The sequence below is a fragment of the Scyliorhinus canicula genome, chromosome 15, assembly GCF_902713615.1.
Source record: "Scyliorhinus canicula chromosome 15, sScyCan1.1, whole genome shotgun sequence".
NCBI lineage: Eukaryota > Metazoa > Chordata > Chondrichthyes > Carcharhiniformes > Scyliorhinidae > Scyliorhinus > Scyliorhinus canicula.
The window spans coordinates 7,357,577-7,378,535 of record NC_052160.1 but is presented as its reverse complement, the minus strand read 5'-3'; the positions used below and the strand labels follow the sequence as shown (position 1 = coordinate 7,378,535).

The 20,959-nt window shown below is 46.5% G+C and overlaps 1 protein-coding gene and 1 non-coding gene across 3 annotated transcripts in view; one reads left to right on the top strand and one right to left on the bottom strand.

Moving 5' to 3' along the window:
* dcun1d3 (defective in cullin neddylation 1 domain containing 3) overlaps positions 1-14,944 on the top strand; it is a 50,329-nt gene extending 35,385 nt beyond the window's left edge. For both annotated transcript variants that reach the window (XM_038819636.1, XM_038819638.1), the window contains exons 3-4: positions 1,941-2,482; positions 12,072-14,944. In XM_038819636.1, the coding sequence (XP_038675564.1) occupies positions 2,049-2,482; positions 12,072-12,591 (954 nt within the window). In that variant the 5' untranslated portion in view covers positions 1,941-2,048 and the 3' untranslated portion in view covers positions 12,592-14,944. The remainder of the gene's footprint in view (positions 1-1,940; positions 2,483-12,071) is intronic.
* Positions 14,945-17,178: 2,234 nt separating this feature from the next.
* On the bottom strand, positions 17,179-17,369 carry LOC119979141. Its single transcript, XR_005463650.1, has one exon. It is a non-coding gene; the product is annotated as a U2 spliceosomal RNA (small nuclear RNA).
* Between the last annotated feature and the right edge of the window lie 3,590 nt (positions 17,370-20,959).

The window sequence follows — 20,959 nt, the reverse complement described above, 5'->3', positions numbered from 1 at the left end:
CAAGATGTGCGGGAGGACCAGTGAACCATGTCCACATGTTCTGGGAATGTCCGAAGCTTAGGGGATTCTGGCAGAGGTTTGCAGATGTTATGTCCACGGTGTTAAAAACAAGGGTGGCACCGAGGCCAGAGGTGGCGATTTTCAGGGTGTTGGAAGACCCGGGAATCCAGGAGGAGAAAGAGGCAGAGGTTCTGGCCTTTGCTTCCCTGGTAGCCCGGAGACGGATACTATTAGCTTGGAGGGACTCAAAGCCCCCGAAGTCGGAGACCTGGCTATCGGACATGGCTAGCTTTCTCTGTTTGGAGAAAATCAAATTTGCCTCGAGAGGGTCAATGTTAGGGTTCGCCCGGAGGTGGCAACCGTTTGTCGACTACTTTGCGGAAAATTAATCGTCAGCTGATTCGGAGGGGTGGGGGGTTAGTTTAGCTTAGAGTAGGGGGTTAATAAAGGTGGGATCTGTAAGGGAGGAAGACGGCTTTTGCACTATGTTTATAGATTCATGTACAGTGTTCATTTTGTTGTCGCTGTAAAACCAAAAAATACCTCAATAAAATGTTTATTTTAAAAAAAGAACTGCTGCCTGGAGTCTAGCCAGAGTCTTTAACCACTTGTGCTTCCTTTGGGACAACTAGGTACAACATCTTGATTTAACAATCGTATTAATGTCCGTTTCTGCTCTTGTATTTCACCCATCAAGTATAACCTAAAGCTGATGAATCTGTAACACGTGAGGGCTCGGTCGTAGTGGTTTGCAACTCCTCTCATTTTCCTGCAATGTGTCTACGTGCATCAGTTGGGAAAGTAAATTATTATTTGTGAAAGGACATTGAAGCAGTAAAAATAATAGAAAGTTAGTATGTACAGGGTGTTGATATACAAATAGTGATTGGATTAAATCATTGCTATGGATTTGCATGTATTTATAGTTTTGAGTTACCGATGCAGCCCCGGCAGCTACCCTGAGGTTTACACTTTATAGAGTTACATTTGGGTGAGTGCTTTCGGCTGCAAGTGAAGAAATGGAACAATCAACCTTGAGACCAATATTCCGGGCCACGCTCTTAAAAACAATACTTTCATTGAACTTGTGATAAATTGGTTCTGGCTGCAGACGCTGACAAATATTTGTAAAGATGCCAAACGTCAAAACTCCCAATCTATTCTAAAAAGTTGCTGTCGAATTGAGATTTTCACTCGAATCAGCAGATTTAGCACGGTAGCATGGTGGTTAGCATAAATGCTTCACAGCTCCAGGGTCCCAGGTTCGATTCCCGGCTGGGTCACTGTCTGTGCGGAGTCTGCACGTCCTCCCTGTGTGTGCGTGGGTTTCCTCCGGGTGCTCCGGTTTCCTCCCACAGTCCAAAGATGTGCGGGTTAGGTGGATTGGCTATGCTAAATTGCCCGTAGTGTCCTAAAAAGTAAGGTTAAGGGGGGGGGGTTATTGGGTTACGGGTATAAGGTGGGTTTGAGTAGGGTGATCATTGTTCGGCACAACATCGAGGGCCGAAGCGCCTGTTCTGTGCTGTACTGTTCTATGTTCTATACATTATATATCTTAATCCAGCTCTTGCCACAATTACATTTCTGGGCCTGTTTTTTTTTAGACTGAATAAGTTCTTGAGGAGAGAGTCAGTTTTTTAAAAAAATGTTATTTGTGAAGAGTGTTGGGAATTAACTAGGCAAAAATTCCTATTTTCCAATAGTCCTGGATTTAACTTCAAAGCACGAGGGCAGCTGAGGGAATCTTGGGCTTGGGTCTTTGTCTAAACCTAAATTTCAATTGCTTATAGCTTTTTAATATTTTTAGCAATGGCGCATTTGTGAAACCTCTTTTAATGGCCTCTACAAGATTAAGATGGTAATTATAGCTTCATTGTGAAATGGCCAATCAAATGTTAATGTTTGGTTTTTTTCTTCCCCCCCCCCCCCCCCACTCCCAGTTTCTTTTTAAACAGCATTGCTGATGGCAAGTTGAAGTGTATGGAGCATCAGGAGCAGGGAGGGAGAGTGACTGGAAGGGGACTGCCTTAGAGCTGCAGTTAAGAAACATGGGCCAGTGCGTCACCAAGTGCAAAAACCCCCCTTCCTCTCTGGGTAGTAAAACTGGAGATAAAGAATCTGGTAGCAAATCGCATGTTAAGAAAATTGCCAGCCCCAGTGAAGAATTTAGCTCGATGTGTGCAAAGGCTTCTGGCGATATACTTGCCAATGGAACAAAGAAGACTGACGCAGTGGAATCAACCCAGCCCCAACTCGCTCACTCTGGAGACAGCAAAAAAGAGGAATCCTTTTCATATCGTGAGGAGTTCTCACTTAAGAGAGCTGAAGAATTGTTCGGCAGGTATAAAGACCCACACGAGGATGCCATCTTAGAGGAGGGTATGGAGTGGTTTTGCAATGACCTTTCTGTGGATCCAACCGAGTTCATAGTGTTGTTATTAGCGTGGAAATTCCAAGCAGCCACTATGTGCAGGTTTACCAGGTAAGAGGTTCAGGTGAGATTTGAAAATAATCACAGTTTATTATTAAGGTTGCACTGATTCCCGTGCAGACAGATCACCGTGATGGATAGTTACATCAGACTATTACTACCTGGAAAGGATGGGATAGTTCCTCTCTGACTGAAAGGGCACTAGCAATAACGTCCTCTCATATTACACAGAAACACAGGAGCAGGAGGAGGCCATTCAGCCCTTCCAGCCTGCTCCGCCATTCATTATGATCATGGCTGATCATCCAACTCGGTAACCTGTTTTCACTTTCCCCCCATATCATAGAATCATACAGTACAGCGAGGCCCTTTGGTCCATCAAGCCACTGACAAAAATTCCCCAACGCTAATCTACACTAATCCCACTTTCCAGCACTTGGGCCATAGTCTTGAATGTTATGACATTTCAAGTGCTCATCCACATACGTTTTAAAGATTGTGAAGTTTCCTGCCTCGACTAGCCTTCCCAGGCAGAACCACTCCAGATTCACAGCACCCTCCGGGGGGAAACCTTTTTCCTCCAATCCCCTCTAAACCTCCTGCCTTTCACCTTAAAATTATGCCCCCTTGTTATTAACCCTTCAACTAAGGGGAACAGCTGTTTTCTATCCACCCTGTCTATTCCTCTCATTATCTTATACATCTCCAATCAGGTCCACTCCCAGCCTTCTGTGCTCCATAGAAAATAACACAAGCTTATCCAACCTCTCTTCATAGCAAAAATGCTCCATCCCAGGCAACATCCTGGTGAATTTCCTCTGCACCCTCTAGTACAATCACATCCTTCTGATAGTGCGGTGACCAGAACTGCACACGGTACTCTAGCTGTGGCCTAACCAAAGTCCTGTACAGCTCCAACATAACGTCCCTGCTCTTATAATCTATGTCACGACTTTCAATATAATCTGTCACGACTGTCAACCCCCCAGCCAATTTTCGTGTCAAGTGCATACTAACTTATCATTTCCTCCCCCCCCCCCCCCCCCAAACACACGCGCATGCACACACACACACACATATGTTCTTCTACATTGCGTGGTTAGCACTGTTGCTTAACAGTGCCAGGGTCCCAAGATTCGATTCCCGCTTGGGTCAGTCTGTGCGGAGTCTGCATGTTTCCCCCTGTCTGTGGGGGTTTTCTCCCATAAGTCGAGAAAGATTTGCTTGTTAGGTGAATTGGACATTCTGAATTCTCCCTCAGTGTATCCGAACAGGCGCCGGAGTGTGGTGACTTTTCACAGTAACTTCATTGCAGTGTTAATGTAAGCACACTTGTGACAATAACGATTATTTTTACTATCACAAACAACAAGGAACCCAGCACTGATCCCTGTGGCACGCCACTGGTCACCGGCCTCCAGTCACACAAACCATCTTCTCCCACCACCTAATCACCTAAACCAATTATGAATCCACCGTATCAAATTACCCTGTATCCCATGGGCATTTACCACCTTTATCAGTCTCCCATGTGGGACCTTGTCAAAGGCTTTGCTGAAATCTGTATAAACTACATCAACTGCACTACCCTCATCTACGCACGTGGTTACCGCCTCAAAACATTCAATTAAATTTGTTAGATATGACTCCCTCTGGCAAAGCCATGCCAAAAATATACAATGTTTTGTCCCTGATCAAAGCTTGGATTTAGAATTTGGATTTGTTTATTGTCACGTGTACAGAGGTACAGTGAAAAGTATTTTTCTGCGTGCAGCTAAAACAGAGCATTTAGTACATGAAAAGAAAATACATAATAGGGCAACACGAGGTACACAATGTAGATACATAGACACCGGTATCGGGTGAAGCTTACAGGAGTGTCGTATTGATCGGATCAGTCCATAAGAGGGTTGTTTAGGAGTCTAGTAACAGCGGGGGGGGGGGGGGGGGGGGGGGGGGGGGGGGGAGGAACAGCTGTTTTGAATCTATTGGTGCGTGTTCTCAGACATCTGTATCTCCTGCCCGATGGAAGAAGTTAGAGTGAGTAAGCCGGGTGGGAGGGGTCTTTGATTATGAAATGAAATTAAAATCGCTTATTGTCACAAGTAGGCTTCAAATGAAGTTACAGTGAAAAGCCCCTAGTCGCCACATTCCAGTGCCTGTTCGGGGAGGCTGGTACGGGAATTGAACCGTGCTGCTGGCCTGCCTTGGTCTGCTTTCAAAGCCAGCGATTTAGCTTTATGCTGCCCGCTTTCCCAAGGCAGCAGGAGGCATAGATAGTCAATGGATGGGAGACAGGCTTGTTTGCTGGACTGGGCGGTGTTCATGACTCTCTGAAGTTTCTTGCCCCTCTAAGTGGAGATTAATTCTGTCCTTCAGGACTTTCTCCAATAGTTTTCTGACCACTGTTGTGAGACTTACTGATCTGTAGTTCCCAACTTATCTCTACACCCTTCCTGAAAGTGGAACCGCATTAGCCGTCCTCCAGTCCTCTGGTACCTCCCCTGTGGCCAGAGAAGAATTAAAAAATTGAGTCTGAGCCCCTGTAATTTCTCCCCTCGCCTCCCACAGCAGCCTGGGATACAACATGCCTGGATCTGGGTAATAGGCCACTTTTAAGCCTTCCAAAACCTCCAATACCCCCTCACTCCCTCTGTCAAACTGCTCTAGAACCTCGCAGCCCCTGTCTGAATTCCTGCCAAAACCTCCAATACCTCCTCACTCCTTGTCAAACTGCTCTAGAACCTCGCAGTCTGTGTCTGAATTCCTGCCAAAACCTCCAGTACCTCCTCACTCCTTGTGTCAAACTGTACAAGAACCTCGCAGCCTCTGTCTGAATTCCTGCCGAAACCTCCAGTACCTCACTCCGTGTCAAACTGCTCTAGAACCTCGCAGCCTCTGTCTGAATTCCTGCCAGTCTGTGTCTGAATTCCTGCCGAAACCTCCAGTATCTCCTCATTCCTTGTGTCAAACTGCTCTAGAACCTTGCAGTCTGTCTGAATTCCTGCCGAAACGTCCAGTATCTCCTCACTCCGTGTCAAACTGATCTAGAACCTCGCAGTCTGTCTGAATTCCTGCCGAAACCTCCAGTATCTCCTCACTCCCTCTGTCAAACTGCTCTAGAACCTCGCAGTCTGTCTGAATTCCTGCCGAAGCCTCCAGTATCTCCTCACTCCCTGTATCAAACTGCTCTAGAACCTTGCAGTATGTCTGAATTCCGCAGCCACATTCTCCTCGTCCAAAGTGAAGACAGATGTGAAGTATTTGTTTGAAACTCTACCAATGTCATCCAGCTTGATGCACAAATGACCTCCTTGGTCCTAATGAGTCAGACTCTTTTCCTGGGTATCCTCTTCCCCTTTGTACACTTACGGAATATCTTGGGATTTTCCCTAATCTTGCCCTCCAGTAATTTTTCATGCCCACTTTGCTCCTTTGATCCCTTTAGCCCCAAGTGCTAAACCTAACTCCTTAAAAACATACAATGTTTTGGCCTCAACTACTTTCTCTGATAGAGAATTCCACAGGCTGCCCATTCTCCTTGGTGAAGTAATCTGCTCCTCTCTGTCCTAAATGGTCTACCCCGTATCCTCAGACAGTGACCCTGGTCCTCGACACCCCCACCATCGGGGAACATCCTTCCTGCATTTACCCTGTCTATGTTACTCTGTCCTGTAAGAATTCTATCGGTTTCTATGAGAATACCCTCATTTTTCTGAACTCCAGCGAATACAAACCTAACTGACTCAATCTCTCCTCGTACATCAGTCCCGCCATCCCAGGAATCAGCCTGGTAAACCTTCGCTGCGCTCCCTCTAGAGCAAGAACATCCTTCCTCAGACAGTCAGACCAAAACTGCCCACAATATTCCAGGTGTGGCCTCACCAAGGCCCTGTATAATTACAGCAAGACATCCCTGCCCTTGCACTCGAATCCTCTCTCAATATGGAGGCCAACATACCATTTGCCTTCTTCACCACTTCTGCACCTGAATCCTTACTTTCAGTGACTCGTACAAGGACACCCAGGTCTCGTTGCACACGCCCCTCTCCCAGTCTGTAGCTGCTCAGATATTAGGTAAAGGATGTTGAAAGGATGAGACACGTGCTTGGTGGGGAGCAGCACTTGTGCAAGAATAATAGTTGGGGAAAGTGATTTGTAACAACTTGTTGTGGAGAGCTGTTTGCGACCACAGCACTATGATTTTCTTTAAAACCCCTCAAAACAATAAAAGCGCAGTATCTTGAAAATGACCAGGCTCCGTTTCTGAAAACACCCACCATGAGATGCTGTGTGAATCAATTGAAGTGGTACCAATAGGACCTAGCCGTATACTGTCTAGTTGAATTATTGATACCTTTGCAATTCTGAATATATCTGGTGTCCAACACTTTAAAGGCAGTGTCGCATCTGTGTGCTGATAACATTTGAAAAATTAATAACAGACACTGAGTATAGAGTAATACAGCAGAGACCCTCCTGCCCATCGTGTCTATGGCGGCCTTCAAGCCCCTTTCAATTCTAATCTCATTTACCAGCCTTGTGTGCTATGGTGTTCCTAGTGCTCATCTAAATGCTTCTTAACTGTTATGAGGGTTCCTGCCTCTACCAGCCTTTCAGGCAGCGAGTTCCAGACTCTCACCATCCTCTGGGTGAAAATGTTTTTCCTCAAATCCTCTCTAAATCTCCTGCCTCTTATCGTAAATCTATTCCCCCTGGTTACTGAGCCCTTGGCTAAGGGTAAACGTTCTTTCCCATCCACTCTATCTGTGTCCCTCATAATTCTGTCCACCTCAATCAGATCTCCCCTCGGCCTTCTCTGCTCGAAGGAAAACAACCCCAACCTAACCAGCTTCTCGTCATAGCTGAAATGCTCCAACCCAGGTAACATCCTGGTGAATCTCCTCTGCACCCTCTCTAATGCAGTCACATTCTTCCTATAGCATGCTGTCCAGAACTGCACACAGTACTCCAGCTATGGCTCAACCAGCGTTTTTTCATCCCCATCATAACCTCCCTGTTTTTATATTCTGTGCCTCAGCAAATAAAGGTAAGTATCCCATATGCCTTCTTAACCAACTTGTCTACCTGCCCTGCTGCCTTCTGGGATCTTTGGACTTGCACCCCAAGGTCCCTCTAGCCCTCTGTACTTCGTAGTGTTGTTACAGTCCCAGACCAAACCCCAGTTTATATTAAGAAACCAGACAAGACCCCCAACATTTTTTAAATTTTCAAACTGAGGAAAGGATACTTCTCCCCCGAGTGATTCCACTGACCAATAGGGATCTTTTAAATTAAACAAACTATTATTAGTACAGTATTAACCATATTAACACAGAAAAATAGCTCGACAACTAACAGTTCTTTAAAAACACCAGGGAAACACATTAACCATCTCCATTTCCAATTAAGCGAAGTCCATTACAGCTCAAAAGCCACTTGTAAAGTTAACACCACAGGGCTATTTGCTGTGCTCTTGTATAGAGATTTCCTGGAGAAACTGAAATACTTCTGTTCTTGTTGGACTGAAAAGTCCTACAGCTAAACTGCTTGCTACCGACCTGACTCCTCCAATTAATTACATAGAATTTACAGTGCAGAAGGAGGCCATTCGGCCCATCGAGTCTGCACCGGCTCCTGGAAAGAGCACCCTACCCAAGGTTAACACCTCCACCCTATCCCCATAACCCAGTAACCCCACCCAACACTAAGGGCAATTTTGGACACCAGGGCAATTTATCATGGCCAATCCACCTAACCTGCATCATCTCGATCCCACTCTGATCCAATGACCTGTTTAACTAAGTCTAAACACAATGCCTCAAATTATCCACTGTCCAGGGAATCTCCAGCAATAATAACAAAGCTCCATTAGGCATCTCTTTGTAAACCAGTAAATGGTTAAAATTCATGATCACCTCACTTTTATGACATCTTAACTGCAGCCTTCGCAAACACACTCAGACTGGCTCGCTTAATCTAGGTTCTTTAATAATATTACTGCAACAGATATATACATATATACCTTAACCCAGGCTTTTAATAACAAATATAATCTACACAACAATTTGCCACATTTGTCACAGCATGGTACCATTCACTGTATATTCACCAGCCCTATTAGTCCTCCCAAAATGCAACAATGCATCGAGATATGTTTATCCTCCGAATGTTTGCCATACTTAGTCAAGCTGTGGAAAGGGTGAACTCACCAGCTCCATTTCTTGGAACTTTCTGAGGATAATGGGAAAACCGGCCTTGTTGAAAGAGCAGAGATCTGATTGGTGTCTCACTCATGTAAAAATCAGTAAAATCTATCCTGCAATATTATCAGCTATCCCCCTCCCCCGCTATGCTGGAGCGCGTCCCCCTCCCCCGCTATGCTGGAGCGCGTCCCCCTCCCCCGCTATGCTGGAGCGTGTCCCCCTCCCCCACTGTACTGGAGCGCGCCCCCTCCCCCGCTGTGCTGGAGCGTGTCCCCCTCCCCCACTGTACTGGAGCGCACCCCCTCCCCCGCTGTGCTGGAGCGTGTCCCCCTCCCCCACTGTACTGGAGCGTGTCCCCCTCCCCCACTGTACTGGAGCATGTCCCCCTCCCCCACCGTGCTGGACCGCCCCCCCTTCCCCCGCCGTGCTGGACAGCCCCCCCTTCCCCCGCCGTGCTGGAGCGTGTCCCCCTTCCCCCGCCGTGCTGGACCGCCCCCCCCTTCCCCCGCCGTGCTGGACCGCCCCCCTTCCCCCGCCGTGCTGGAGCGTGTCCCCCTTCCCCCGCCGTGCTGGACCGCCCCCCCTTCCCCCGCCCTGCTGGACCGCCCCCCCCCTTCCCCCGCCGTGCTGGACCGCCCCCCCCCTTCCCCCGCCGTGCTGGACCGCCGTCCCCCTTCCCCCGCCGTGCTGGAGCGTGACCCCCTTCCCCCGCCGTGCTGGAGCGTGTCCCCCTTCCCCCGCCGTGCTGGACCGCCCCCCCCCCTTCCCCCCGCCGTGCTGGACCGCCCCCCCCTTCCCCCGCCGTGCTGGACCGCCCCCCCTTCCCCCGCCGTGCTGGAGCGTGTCCCCCTTCCCCCGCCGTGCTGGACCGCCCCCCCTCCCCCCGCCGTGCTGGACCGCCCCCCCTTCCCCCGCCGTGCTGGACCGCCCCCCCCTTCCCCCGCCGTGCTGGACCGCCCCCCCCCTTCCCCCGCCGTGCTGGACCGCCACCCCCTTCCCCCGCCGTGCTGGACCGCCACCCCCTTCCCCCGCCGTGCTGGACCGCCGTCCCCTTCCCCCGCCGTGCTGGAGCGTGTCCCCCTTCCCCCGCCGTGCTGGACCGCCCCCCCTTCCCCCGCCGTGCTGGACCGCCCCCCCCTTCCCCCGCCGTGCTGGACCGCCCCCCCCCCTTCCCCCGCCGTGCTGGACCGCCGTCCCCCTTCCCCCGCCGTGCTGGAGCGTGTCCCCCTTCCCCCCGCCGTGCTGGAGCGTGTCCCCCTTCCCCCGCCGTGCTGGAGCGTGTCCCCCTTCCCCCGCCGCGCTGGAGCGTGTCCCCCTTCCCCCGCCGTGCTGGAGCGTGTCGCCCTTCCCCCGCCGCGCTGGAGCGTGTCGCCCTTCCCCCGCCGCGCTGGAGCGTGTCGCCCTTCCCCCGCCGCGCTGGAGCGTGTCGCCCTTCCCCCGCCGCGCTGGAGCGTGTCCCCCTTCCCCCGCCGCGCTGGAGCGTATCCCCCTTCCCCCGCCGTGCTGGAGCGTGTCCCCCTTCCCCCGCCGTGCTGGAGCGTGTCCCCCTTCCCCCGCCGTGCTGGAGCGTGTCCCCCTTCCCCCGCCGTGCTGGAGCGTGTCCCCCTTCCCCCGCCGTGCTGGAGCGTGTCCCCCTTCCCCCGCCGCGCTGGAGCGTGTCCCCCTTCCCCCGCCGCGCTGGAGCGTGTCCCCCTTCCCCCGCCGTGCTGGAGCGTGTCCCCCTTCCCCCGCCGCGCTGGAGCGTGTCCCCCTTCCCCCGCCGCGCTGGAGCGTGTCCCCCTTCCCCCGCCGCGCTGGAGCGTGTCCCCCTTCCCCCGCCGCGCTGGAGCGTGTCCCCCTTCCCCCCGCCGCGCTGGAGCGTGTCCCCCTTCCCCCGCCGCGCTGGAGCGTGTCCCCCTTCCCCCCGCCGCGCTGGAGCGTGTCCCCCTTCCCCCGCCGCGCTGGAGCGTGTCCCCCTTCCCCCGCCGCGCTGGAGAGTGCCCCCCCCCCTCCCGTACTGGTTATGCCCCCTCCCCCTTCCCCCACCATTCTGGAGCACCCCCCCCCCCCCCCTCCCGCTGTGCTCGACCGTCTCTCCCCCCCCCCCCCCCCCCCCCCCCCCACACCCCTGACCGTCCATATCAAATGCTTTCTGGAAATCCAAGTTGAGAACGTCTACAGGCTACACACCTCACATGACTCCATCAAAGAAATCTAGTAAATTGGTTAAAATGGTTTCCCTTCATGAAACCATGCTGATTGTTCCCAATTACCTTGTGTTTTACTGATCAATTCGAACACATTCCCCAAGACCAAACTTTCTGTTCTATTATTTCTGTTTTCTGCCTCCCGTAATATATTTGCTACTTTCCAGTCTGATTGAACCTTTACAGAATGTAACAAATTTTGGAAAATTAACACCCACACATCTACCTCATTATCCTGTGTTAAGACCCAGGATGAAATGCATCAGGACCCAGAGACTTGTCAGCTCACAGTTTCCTCAATACTGCTTCCCAGTGGGTGTAATTTCACCCAGCTCCCCTCTCCCATTTACCTCCCCGATTTACAGCCATTACTGAAAAGTCTCTTGTATCCTGTGTAATGAACACAGGAGCAAAATGGTTGTTCATTGCAACCACTCCTTTATTATCTATTTAACTTTCCATTCTCACTCTCGAGGGCCAACGCCCAATTTACTCCCTTCCTGTTTAAACACCTGTAGAAACTCTTGCTATCCATTTTTACATTGCTAGCTAGCTCCCTCTCATACTCTCTTTCTTCTGATCAACCTTTTAGACATTCTCTGCTGTTATATTCTGACCAATCCTCTGACCTGTCACTCGTCTTTGGGCAGTTAAATGCTTTTTCCTTGAACGTGATGCTTTCCTTCACTTCTTTAGTCAACCATGGATGGTGGCTCCCTTCAGAATTGTTTTTTACAGCAGGAATATACATTGAATACTACTCTGGACTATCCCTTTAAATGTCTGTCACTGCCCCTCTATTGATCTTTCCCCCAGCCTAGTTTCCCAGTTCACCTCACGCAGCTCAGCTTTCACATCCACAGTTGCCATTATTTAAGTTTAAAACCCCAGTCTTAGACCCACTCTTCTCCCTTCCAACCTGGATGTAAAATTAAATCGTATTGAGGGTATTCCCCCCAAAATTGGAGCTGGGCCATTTTGGGGGGGGAATATACAAAGCACGTTTCATACAAATGTACTTTCATTATATTGATGAATTATTATCTGAATTAAACTGCTGAAATGAACATTTGCTCAGAATATCGGGTTAAAAGCATTGTTGATTAACTTAACTTGTAGTAGACGCAATAGTTGTCACTTGTAACTTTTTTAAAAAAAAACTGCATCAAGAGCACTGATTACGTAACCAAGATTCATGGCTGCTCGTGCGGTTCAAGACTTTGATTTTCTTTTATTCTTGTACCACAGGAAAGAGTTTGTGGAAGGATGTAAGGCATTAAATGCAGACAGTATTGACGGAATCCGCGCCAGATTCCCAAGCCTTATGAATGAAACCAAAGTTGAGGACAAGTTCAAAGATTTGTATCGATTTACGTTTCAGTTTGGGCTAGACTCTGAGGAAGGCCAGCGATCGCTACGCAGGGAAATAGCTGTTGCTCTTTGGAAACTGGTATTCACACAGAACGTACCTTTCATATTGGACCAGTGGCTGAGCTTCTTGACTGAGAACCCGCCTGGAATAAAGGGAATCTCTCGAGACACGTGGAACATGTTCTTAAATTTTATTCAGGTGATAGGTCCCGATCTAACAAACTACAGCGAGGATGAGGCTTGGCCAAGTCTGTTTGACACATTTGTAGAGTGGGAAATGGAAAGAAGACGCAAAGAGGGTCTGGCTGAAGAACCATTACATTTAGTTACAGAGGCTGCAAATCTGGAAATGTTGGGACAAATTGCTACAGACTACCAAGTAACAGATAACGAGTAGTGAGCAATAACTGAAAATGACAGCGTATGTAGTTTACTGCTCCTTACCACCCTCAATTGCCTTGTTGCTAAAAGGGCTCGAAGATGCTGTAATAATTTATAGGCACTTTTTAAGCAATTGGGTAATACTTTTTAAGATGCTTGTTCACAAAAGTATGCAGTAATTCACTAGTTGCCCTAATAAAAACAGCATCCGTTTCAGCCTTTGAATACTACTAGTGTGAAGTAATCTGACATTATTGCAGAGTTTTGTCTTTGCATTTTTAATTGTGGTGTTATGGAATTCCTTGGTTTAAAAAGTTGAATAGTGCCAGAGCTCACTTTCGGCAAATTGAACGCTGAAAAGGCTGCTGTGTGGGATGCTGCTTATAGCAGTGGGAATAGTATAAAATGAAAGACAGTATTAAACATTTACCAGTTTACTGATCAAGAATTGGAGAAGTGTTGCGACATTCAAAAAGTGCAAGACTTCCCACGGTCATTCAAGCAGCCATGCAAGTCTTTCAGTATATCTAACTGGTAGTTGTGTTAGCACTGTACTCCGTGCTGTACACTGTGTAAGGTTCCAGGGTTTGCAGTACATGTGTACACATTTCACATGTGGCCGCATCTCTGTAAAGTTTGTTTCCTTGTGTACACGTAACAATTATTTTGAATTCCCCTTGATGAAATCACTGTGGGTGTGGAATCTCTCTATCTAAAAAGCATTCACGTGTTTCAACTTGTTGGGTTTACAATGCATTGTTCCAATTTAGATAGTGCCACTGGTACACAAGTGTCATGATCATATTCATCAAAAGTAGTTCACTTTGGGGCACAACATGTGCATTTATGTAGATTGCACCTGCAGGTACCATAAAGGCCCCATTGATGATTTTTGCCTCAATTACTAGTGCTTTCAAAGATCTACCTTTTCAGATAAAAGAAAAATCAAATCAACGGCTGCCTTAGCATCTCACTGGATGGGAACATCATTGCTACCAGGATGGGAACATCATTGCTACCAGGATGGGAACATCATTGCTACCAGGATGGGAACATCATTGCTACCAGGATGGGAACATCATTGCTACCAGGATGGGAACATCATTGCTACCAGGATGGGAACATCATTGCTACCAGGATGGGAACATCATTGCTACCAGGATGGGAACATCATTGCTACCAGGATGGGAACATCATTGCTACCAGGATGGGAACATCATTGCTACCAGGATGGGAACATCATTGCTACCAGGATGGGAACATCATTGCTACCAGGATGGGAACATCATTGCTACCAGGATGGGAACATCATTGCTACCAGGATGGGAACATCATTGCTACCAGGATGTGTCGAGGTGGCTTTACTGACAAAGCTCATTGCACTATTTTCAGAGTCTTGGCACAGATTTAACACCAAGAGTATTCAAGAAGCAATAGGCAGCAGGGCATAAAGGAATGGGATCAGTCCTGTAAATACTGTTGCCTTAACTAAAAAATCAACTGAAATGTGATTTATTTTTTTCTTGAATTTATTACTGAACTGCAGCTTTTTATTAATCTGATGAGGTTTGGCCCTTAATTCCCTCTGGTGTCCATTCAAGGTTTTGTGAAAATTCAAAGATGTCCATTTTACTGTATTTTTGTTACAAAAGAAATTTATAGTTGAGTGATACGTGGAAAGTGTGCTTATTCTGCCCTACATCATACTGCATTCTGCAACTTTTGGTGTGTTACATCAGTTGTGTATCTCACTGATTTTTTTTTTTTACAAATGCATCAGATGAATGATTCCCAGCTTCAAACAGAAAAAGATGACATTTTTCTAATGTTTTAATTTTCCTCTCCTTCAAAAGTTACTTTAAGACTTTGGACCCTTCCTGTACTGTCCGTTTGGATTGCAGGTTCTTCCTTGGATTTTACACAGAACCGAAGACCCTGAATTTTCTGTAGCAGGATTACAAATTTAATTCTTAAAACTCTGATAATATAATCTGTGCATTTAGCTTGCGCTACATGTATATTTTATAGAATAAGTTTTGGTGCTTTCACTTCTGGGCTGCACTTCTGTGGTCTGTGGGGTTGTTGTGAGTCTTGTTGGTTTGTTTAGTTGTGTTACCATACTGAAGATGCTTTCTTTCCTCTCTCTGAAATTTACTGTCTCAACTGTACATCATTTGTAGGTAACTTACTGAAATGAACAATGTTTTGCTAATAGTGTGTTTCTACCAATACACTGTCTTGTTACCATCAATTGTACATTCTATGTATTCAGATATTGTATAAATAATGGATTTATTTAAAGTTGAAATGCTTTGTATGTTTTACGTACCGATTATTTTCCAATTAAAAGTCAATTGCATTCTTAGCAATTTTGATCGTCCATAACTTATTTAAATTTCAGTTTGATCTGGTTTCTGCATCTCCAGGTTCCCCCCCCCCCCCCCCCCCCCCCCCACCCTTGGGTGTAAATATGCCAGTTGGAATACTTGGCAGGTTAAAGAAAGATCTGCATTTACATTGTTAGGCAGTAGCTCAGCTGCCCACAATCACTGCATCAGCAGATTGTGGTGAAAATATTCAGATATGGATATCTGTGGCGTGGGAAGCAGTTAGTGACTTGCTTTTTTTGTTTTATTGCCCTTTAAAAGTGGCGCAGAGCTGCCTAACTCAGTTGGAAGTTCTCTCACTCCCCCCCCCCCCCCCAAGAGTGCACTGTGTCCTTGTTGCCCTCAGAACTTTCCTTCCTCCATGTTGATCACCACTGAACAATTAATAGGTGATAATCAGCAGGTGATTTCCTTTCCCATTTTTGATCGAATACTGTGAGATTTCATGGGGTTGGTAGTGAATGTTGTAAGCTGTGTGATTATGTACCTCTGCCCTGTCTGATGGTGATAATAGGAGCCTGGGACATTAATTAGCTGTGGTTACAATGTTGCGGGTAGCTGTTGCTTGACGAATCAGTGGGATACCTCTTAACTTTGGCAAAAGTCCTCATTCTGCTGTCTGGGCCAATTCCAGCTGGTCCAACCTGTTATTTTTGACAAAGGGCAGTTAAGAACCCACTTCAGGGCTGGGAGTCCCATTCCAGACTAGGAGAACAAGACTTTCTTTCCCAAAGGATGTAAGTGAACTAGAGTGGGGCTTTTAATGACCATCTTGTAGGTTGATGGTCTTTAAATTGAATTAATTAATAAACTGGAATAAATCCCCCTAGCTGTCATGGTAGATTTGAATTGGTGTTTCTGAAGCATCAATCCTGCCCCTGGATTAGCAACAGAAAGCACTTTTACTGTGTGTTGATTAGAGGATAAATTTGACCACCTGAAAGAGAAGATGGAGCTTTGCTTTCATGTATAATCCAAAAGATCATACCTTTTGACAGTGTAGTACTCCCTCAGTTAGACTGTCATTCCTAGATTTTATGCTCATGTCTCTGGGTAGGACTTGAATCCAGAATCTTTTGACACATAAAAATGTACGCTTACCCAGTGTAATAAGATACATAACCCATTCCCAGAAGGATGGAGACATGCAGAATTCCCACAAAGCAATAGATGCTAGCTCAATTAATAATTTAAAATATAAGGTAGAGATTTCCACGCGTGAAGCAGCAGTTAGTTATGCAGACGAGCCACGATCTCTGACTGGTGGAACAGGTTCTGGGGCTGGATGACCTACTCCTGTTTCTTTATTCCTATTGTGGAGTAATTTTTGTTTCTCCTGGGATTCTGTTTCAGTGCTTTGTGAAGGAAAGAAATGGAAGCATCATCTATGCAAGAACAGGTCTCCACATTGCAGGGTTTATAGACCACAGTAACTGATATTCTTGCTGTGTTGTCCAAGAAGGCTGTTTCTCTCCCAGATCTAGGCCATGCCCCCATTCTGGTGTGCCTCCAAGCCAGTTTCATGTGGAGAAGGTCCCATCAACTTTTAAATTAGACATTATGTGCAATTTCCATGTTCTGATATGTCTTTTTAAAAAATTCCAATTTAAGTGCCAATTTGGCATAGCTCATCCACCTACCCTGCACATCTTTGGGTCATGAGAGGATCCACACACACACAGGGAAAATGTGCTAACTCCACAAGTGATAGTGACCCGGGGCCAAGATAGAACCTGGGTCCTCGGTGCCGTGAGGCAGCAGTGCTAACCTGTGCCACCCTCCCTGTACCTGTAACTTAAGATATAATGCTCACTTGGGGATCATCATGATTCTGTGATGAAATTCAATGCTTGTTACAGGGGGTGTTGTCTGGTTCTCAGGTAGCCTGGGATACTAGTTACAAAAGGAATGGACCTTCCAAGCACAACAAGGATGAAAAAGATAGTGACCAGGAGAGAATAGGAGGAACGGACCTTCTACAAATTCTACAAATATATAAAACAAAAAAAAGTGGCTAAGGTAAATATTGGTCCTTTAGAGGATGAGGGGCTGGTTTAGCTCACTGAGCTAAATCGCTGGCTTTTAAAGCAGGCCAGCAGCACGGTTCGATTCCCGTACCAGCCTCCCTGGACAGGCGCCGGAATGTGGCGACTAGGGGCTTTTCACAGTAACTTCATTGAAGCCTACTCGTGACAATAAGCGATTTTCATTTCAGAAGGGAGTTTTATTAAGAACAGATTTTAAAAAAAATTACTTTATCAGAGTGTGGATCAGTGGTGAACCCCCAATCCAGCTCCTTGCCTGCTCCTAAACCCAATTCATGGTCCCCACAAGAGAGACATACTAGATGAGCCAAAAGGCAGAGCAGATACTACACATGATCTTAGCCAAAAGGCCGAGAAGCAATAGAATGGAGTTTTAATAATGGGAGATGAGGAAATGGCTGAGGAACTGAAGAGGTTTTTTGGGTAGGTCTTCAGTGGAAGACACAAATAACATGCCAGCGACTGATAGAAATGAGGCTATGACAGGTGAGGACCTTGAGAAGATTGTTATCACTAAGGAGGTAGTGATGGGCAAGCTAATGGGGCTAAAGGTAGACACGTCTCCTGGCCCTGATGGAATGCATCCCAGAGTGCTAAAAGAGATGGCGAGGGAAATTGCAAATGAACTAGTGATAATTTACCAAAATTCACTAGACTCTGGGGTGGTCCTGGTGGATTGGAAATTAGCAAATGTGACACCACTGTTTAAAAAAGGAGGTAGGCAGAGAGCGGATAATTAAAGGCCAGTGAGCTTAACTTCGGTAGTAGGGAAACTTCGGTAGTAGGGAAGATGCTGGAATCTATCATCAAGGAAGAAATAGTGAGGCATCTGGATAGAAATTGTCCCATTGGGCAGACGCAGCATGGGTTCATAAAGGGCAGGTCGTGCCTAACTAATTTAGTGGAATTTTTTGAGGACATTACCAGTGCAGTAGATAACGGGGAGCCAATGGATGTGGTATATCTGGATTTCCAGAAAGCCTTTGACAAGATACCACACAAAAGGTTGCTGCATAAGATAAAGATGCATGGCATTAAGGGTAAATTAGTAGCATGGATAGAGGATTGGTTAATTAATAGAAAGCAAAGAGTGGGGATTAATGGGTATTTCTCTGGTTGGCAATCAGTAGCTAGTGGTGTCCCTCAGGGATCAGTGTTGGACCCACAATTGTTCACATTTACATTGATGATTTGGGGTTGGGGGACCAAGGGCAATGTGACCAAGTTTGCAGATGACACTAAGATGAGTGGTAAAGCGAAAAGTGCAGAGGATATTGGAAGTCTGCAGAGGGATTTGGATAGGTTAAGTGAATGGGCTAGGGTCTGGCAGATGGAATACAATGTTGACAAATGTGAGGTTATCCATTTTGGTAGGAATAACAGCAAAAGGGATTATTATTTAAATGATAAAATATTGAAGCATGCTGTTGTGCATAGAGACCTGGGTGTTCTAGTGCATGAGTCGCAAAAAGTTGGTTTACAGGTGATTGATTAAGGTGGCAAATGGAATTTTGTCCTTCATTGCTAGAGGGATGGAGTTTAAGACTAGGGAGGTTATGCTGCAATTGTATAAGGTGTTAGTGAGGCCACACCTGGAGTATTGTGTTCAGTTTTGGTCTCCTTACTTGAGAAAGGACGTACTGGCACTGGAGGGTGTGCAGAGGAGATTCACTAGGTTAATCCCAGAGCTGAAGGGGTTGGATTATGAGGAGAGGTTGAGTAGATTGGGACTGTACTTGTTGGAATTTAGAAGGATGAGGGGGGGAAACTTATAGAAACATATAAAATTATGAAGGGAATAGATAAGATAGATACGGGCAGGTTGTTTCCACTGGCGGGTGAAAGCAGAACTAGGGGGCATAGCCTCAAAATAAGGGGAAGTAGATTTAGGACTGAGCTTAGGAGGAACTTCTTCACCCAAAGGGTTGTGAATCTATGGAATTCTTTGCCCAGTGAAGCAGTAGAGGCTCCTTCATTAAATGTTTTTAAGATAAAGATAGAAAGTTTTTTGAAGAATAAAGGGATTAAGGATTATGGTGTTCAGGCCGGAAAGTGGAGCTGAGTCCACAAAAGATCAGCCATGATCTCACTGAATGGTGGAGCAGATTCGAGGGGCCAGATGGCCTACTCCTGCTCCTAGTTCTTATGTTCCAAGCACAACAAAGATGAGAAAGATAGTGACCAGGAGAGAATGGGATGGAAGATGGACAATCGTAGATAACTATTCCACCAACTGGAAAACATTAAACCCCTAATTGGCCTCCCTGGGGTGGCATTTTTGTCAATACAGTACACACCTGAATGTAAATAAAGAGAGAAATCGGTGTTACTGAAACTTGAGGTTATGTAAGACGGACCCTGTTAAGTGAACTGCACTAGAATGTAAATCACAGGACATAAAACATTTTATTGAAATACAGCAGTAATGTAAAATTCATGAGATACATATCAGTAACTACAACACTGCCAATATTTACAAGGCTTTTGCAGATAAATGTCCTCACACATATAAAAATATGCATTACATATATACAAATGTGCAAAACATACGGTATTTGAACATGATATGGAATTTGTCATGGTTGCAAATAGTTATTACAAAGGCATCATGGCATGATCTGGAAGAAATACATTTTTCCTGGACCCCCAAAGGTTATATGAAATATCTAGTGCTATAATGTACAGAATTTCAATTTTGGAGTTTGTCAACAATTTTATAATACATTGAGATGCTAAGACATAGCGTGGCTATGAGAAACATACACAATGCATTCTAATATCTAATGTTCTCCACTGCGGAAGTGTATTTCTAACTTATTCAGGGGCAAAAATCATTTTCTCTCTCTCTCTCTCTTTGGTAATTGCTTGATTTACGTTCCAGGATCATAGTCCAATCTAGTCTAACCATACTATTATATTGTAAAATATATATTTCATTACATTTACCACATTAACCTTTATGGTTTCCACTTGACAGACTTGCATTTCAGTACAGTTCGAAGAGAGAAGCTGCCTGTCTCTCAATAATCAACAAGCCCTTTCCAATCAAAGAGCCACTCTTGGTGTCATAGAATTTACAGTGCAGAAGGAGGCCATTTGGCCCATCGAGTCTGCACCGGTCCTTACAAAGAGCACCCTACTCAAGCCCATGTATCTACCCTATCCCTGTAACCCCCACTTAACCTTTTTGGACACCAAGGGCAATTTATCGTGGCCAATCCACCTAACCTGCACGTCTTTGGACAGTGGGACGAAACCGGAGAACCCGGAGGAAACCCACGCAGACACGGGGAGAACGTGCAGACTCCGCACAGACAGTGACCCAAGCCGGGAATGTGAAGCAACTGTGCTAACCACTATACTACCGTGCTGCCCACTCATAACTTCTAAATAATACACTTATTGTGAGCTTTTTAAATGTCGCTGCATTTGGTAAACTAACCCAACAACAGCTAGAAAATATATTCTGGCACAAAAATATAAAATTCCTTCATATTTCTTTCAAAAAAATATCTTTTTTTGAGTAGAAAGTTCTGTCGGTTAGCATTTGAGGACAAATGTATAAACTACTCTGTGTAGTTAAGACCTGCACCTGTTTCAGTAAAAGGATAAAAGCAAAGTTTCCTGTGGAGGTGGTTCTGGATGCCTGAGGGAGGGTGGCGATTTTGATGGAATGTCAAGCGGCTTAGTGACACATTCAAACCATTACATGATTTTCACAGAGTCAATTGATTGGGGGAAATGGCTACCTGCTTAAGGGCTGCCCTGAACAGATTGTGTCCATTCTGCCAAAGCCACTCCAGAATCGAGGCCTCGGCTGGGATCGCCACCCTCTCAGTAAAATTCAGCCCAGTGTGCCGGTCTGCAGCCTTCCGACACTCTACACTCATGCAAAACTAATCCTACGGTTGAATTATATAATCCCTACAGTGCAGAAGGCCATTCGGCCCAT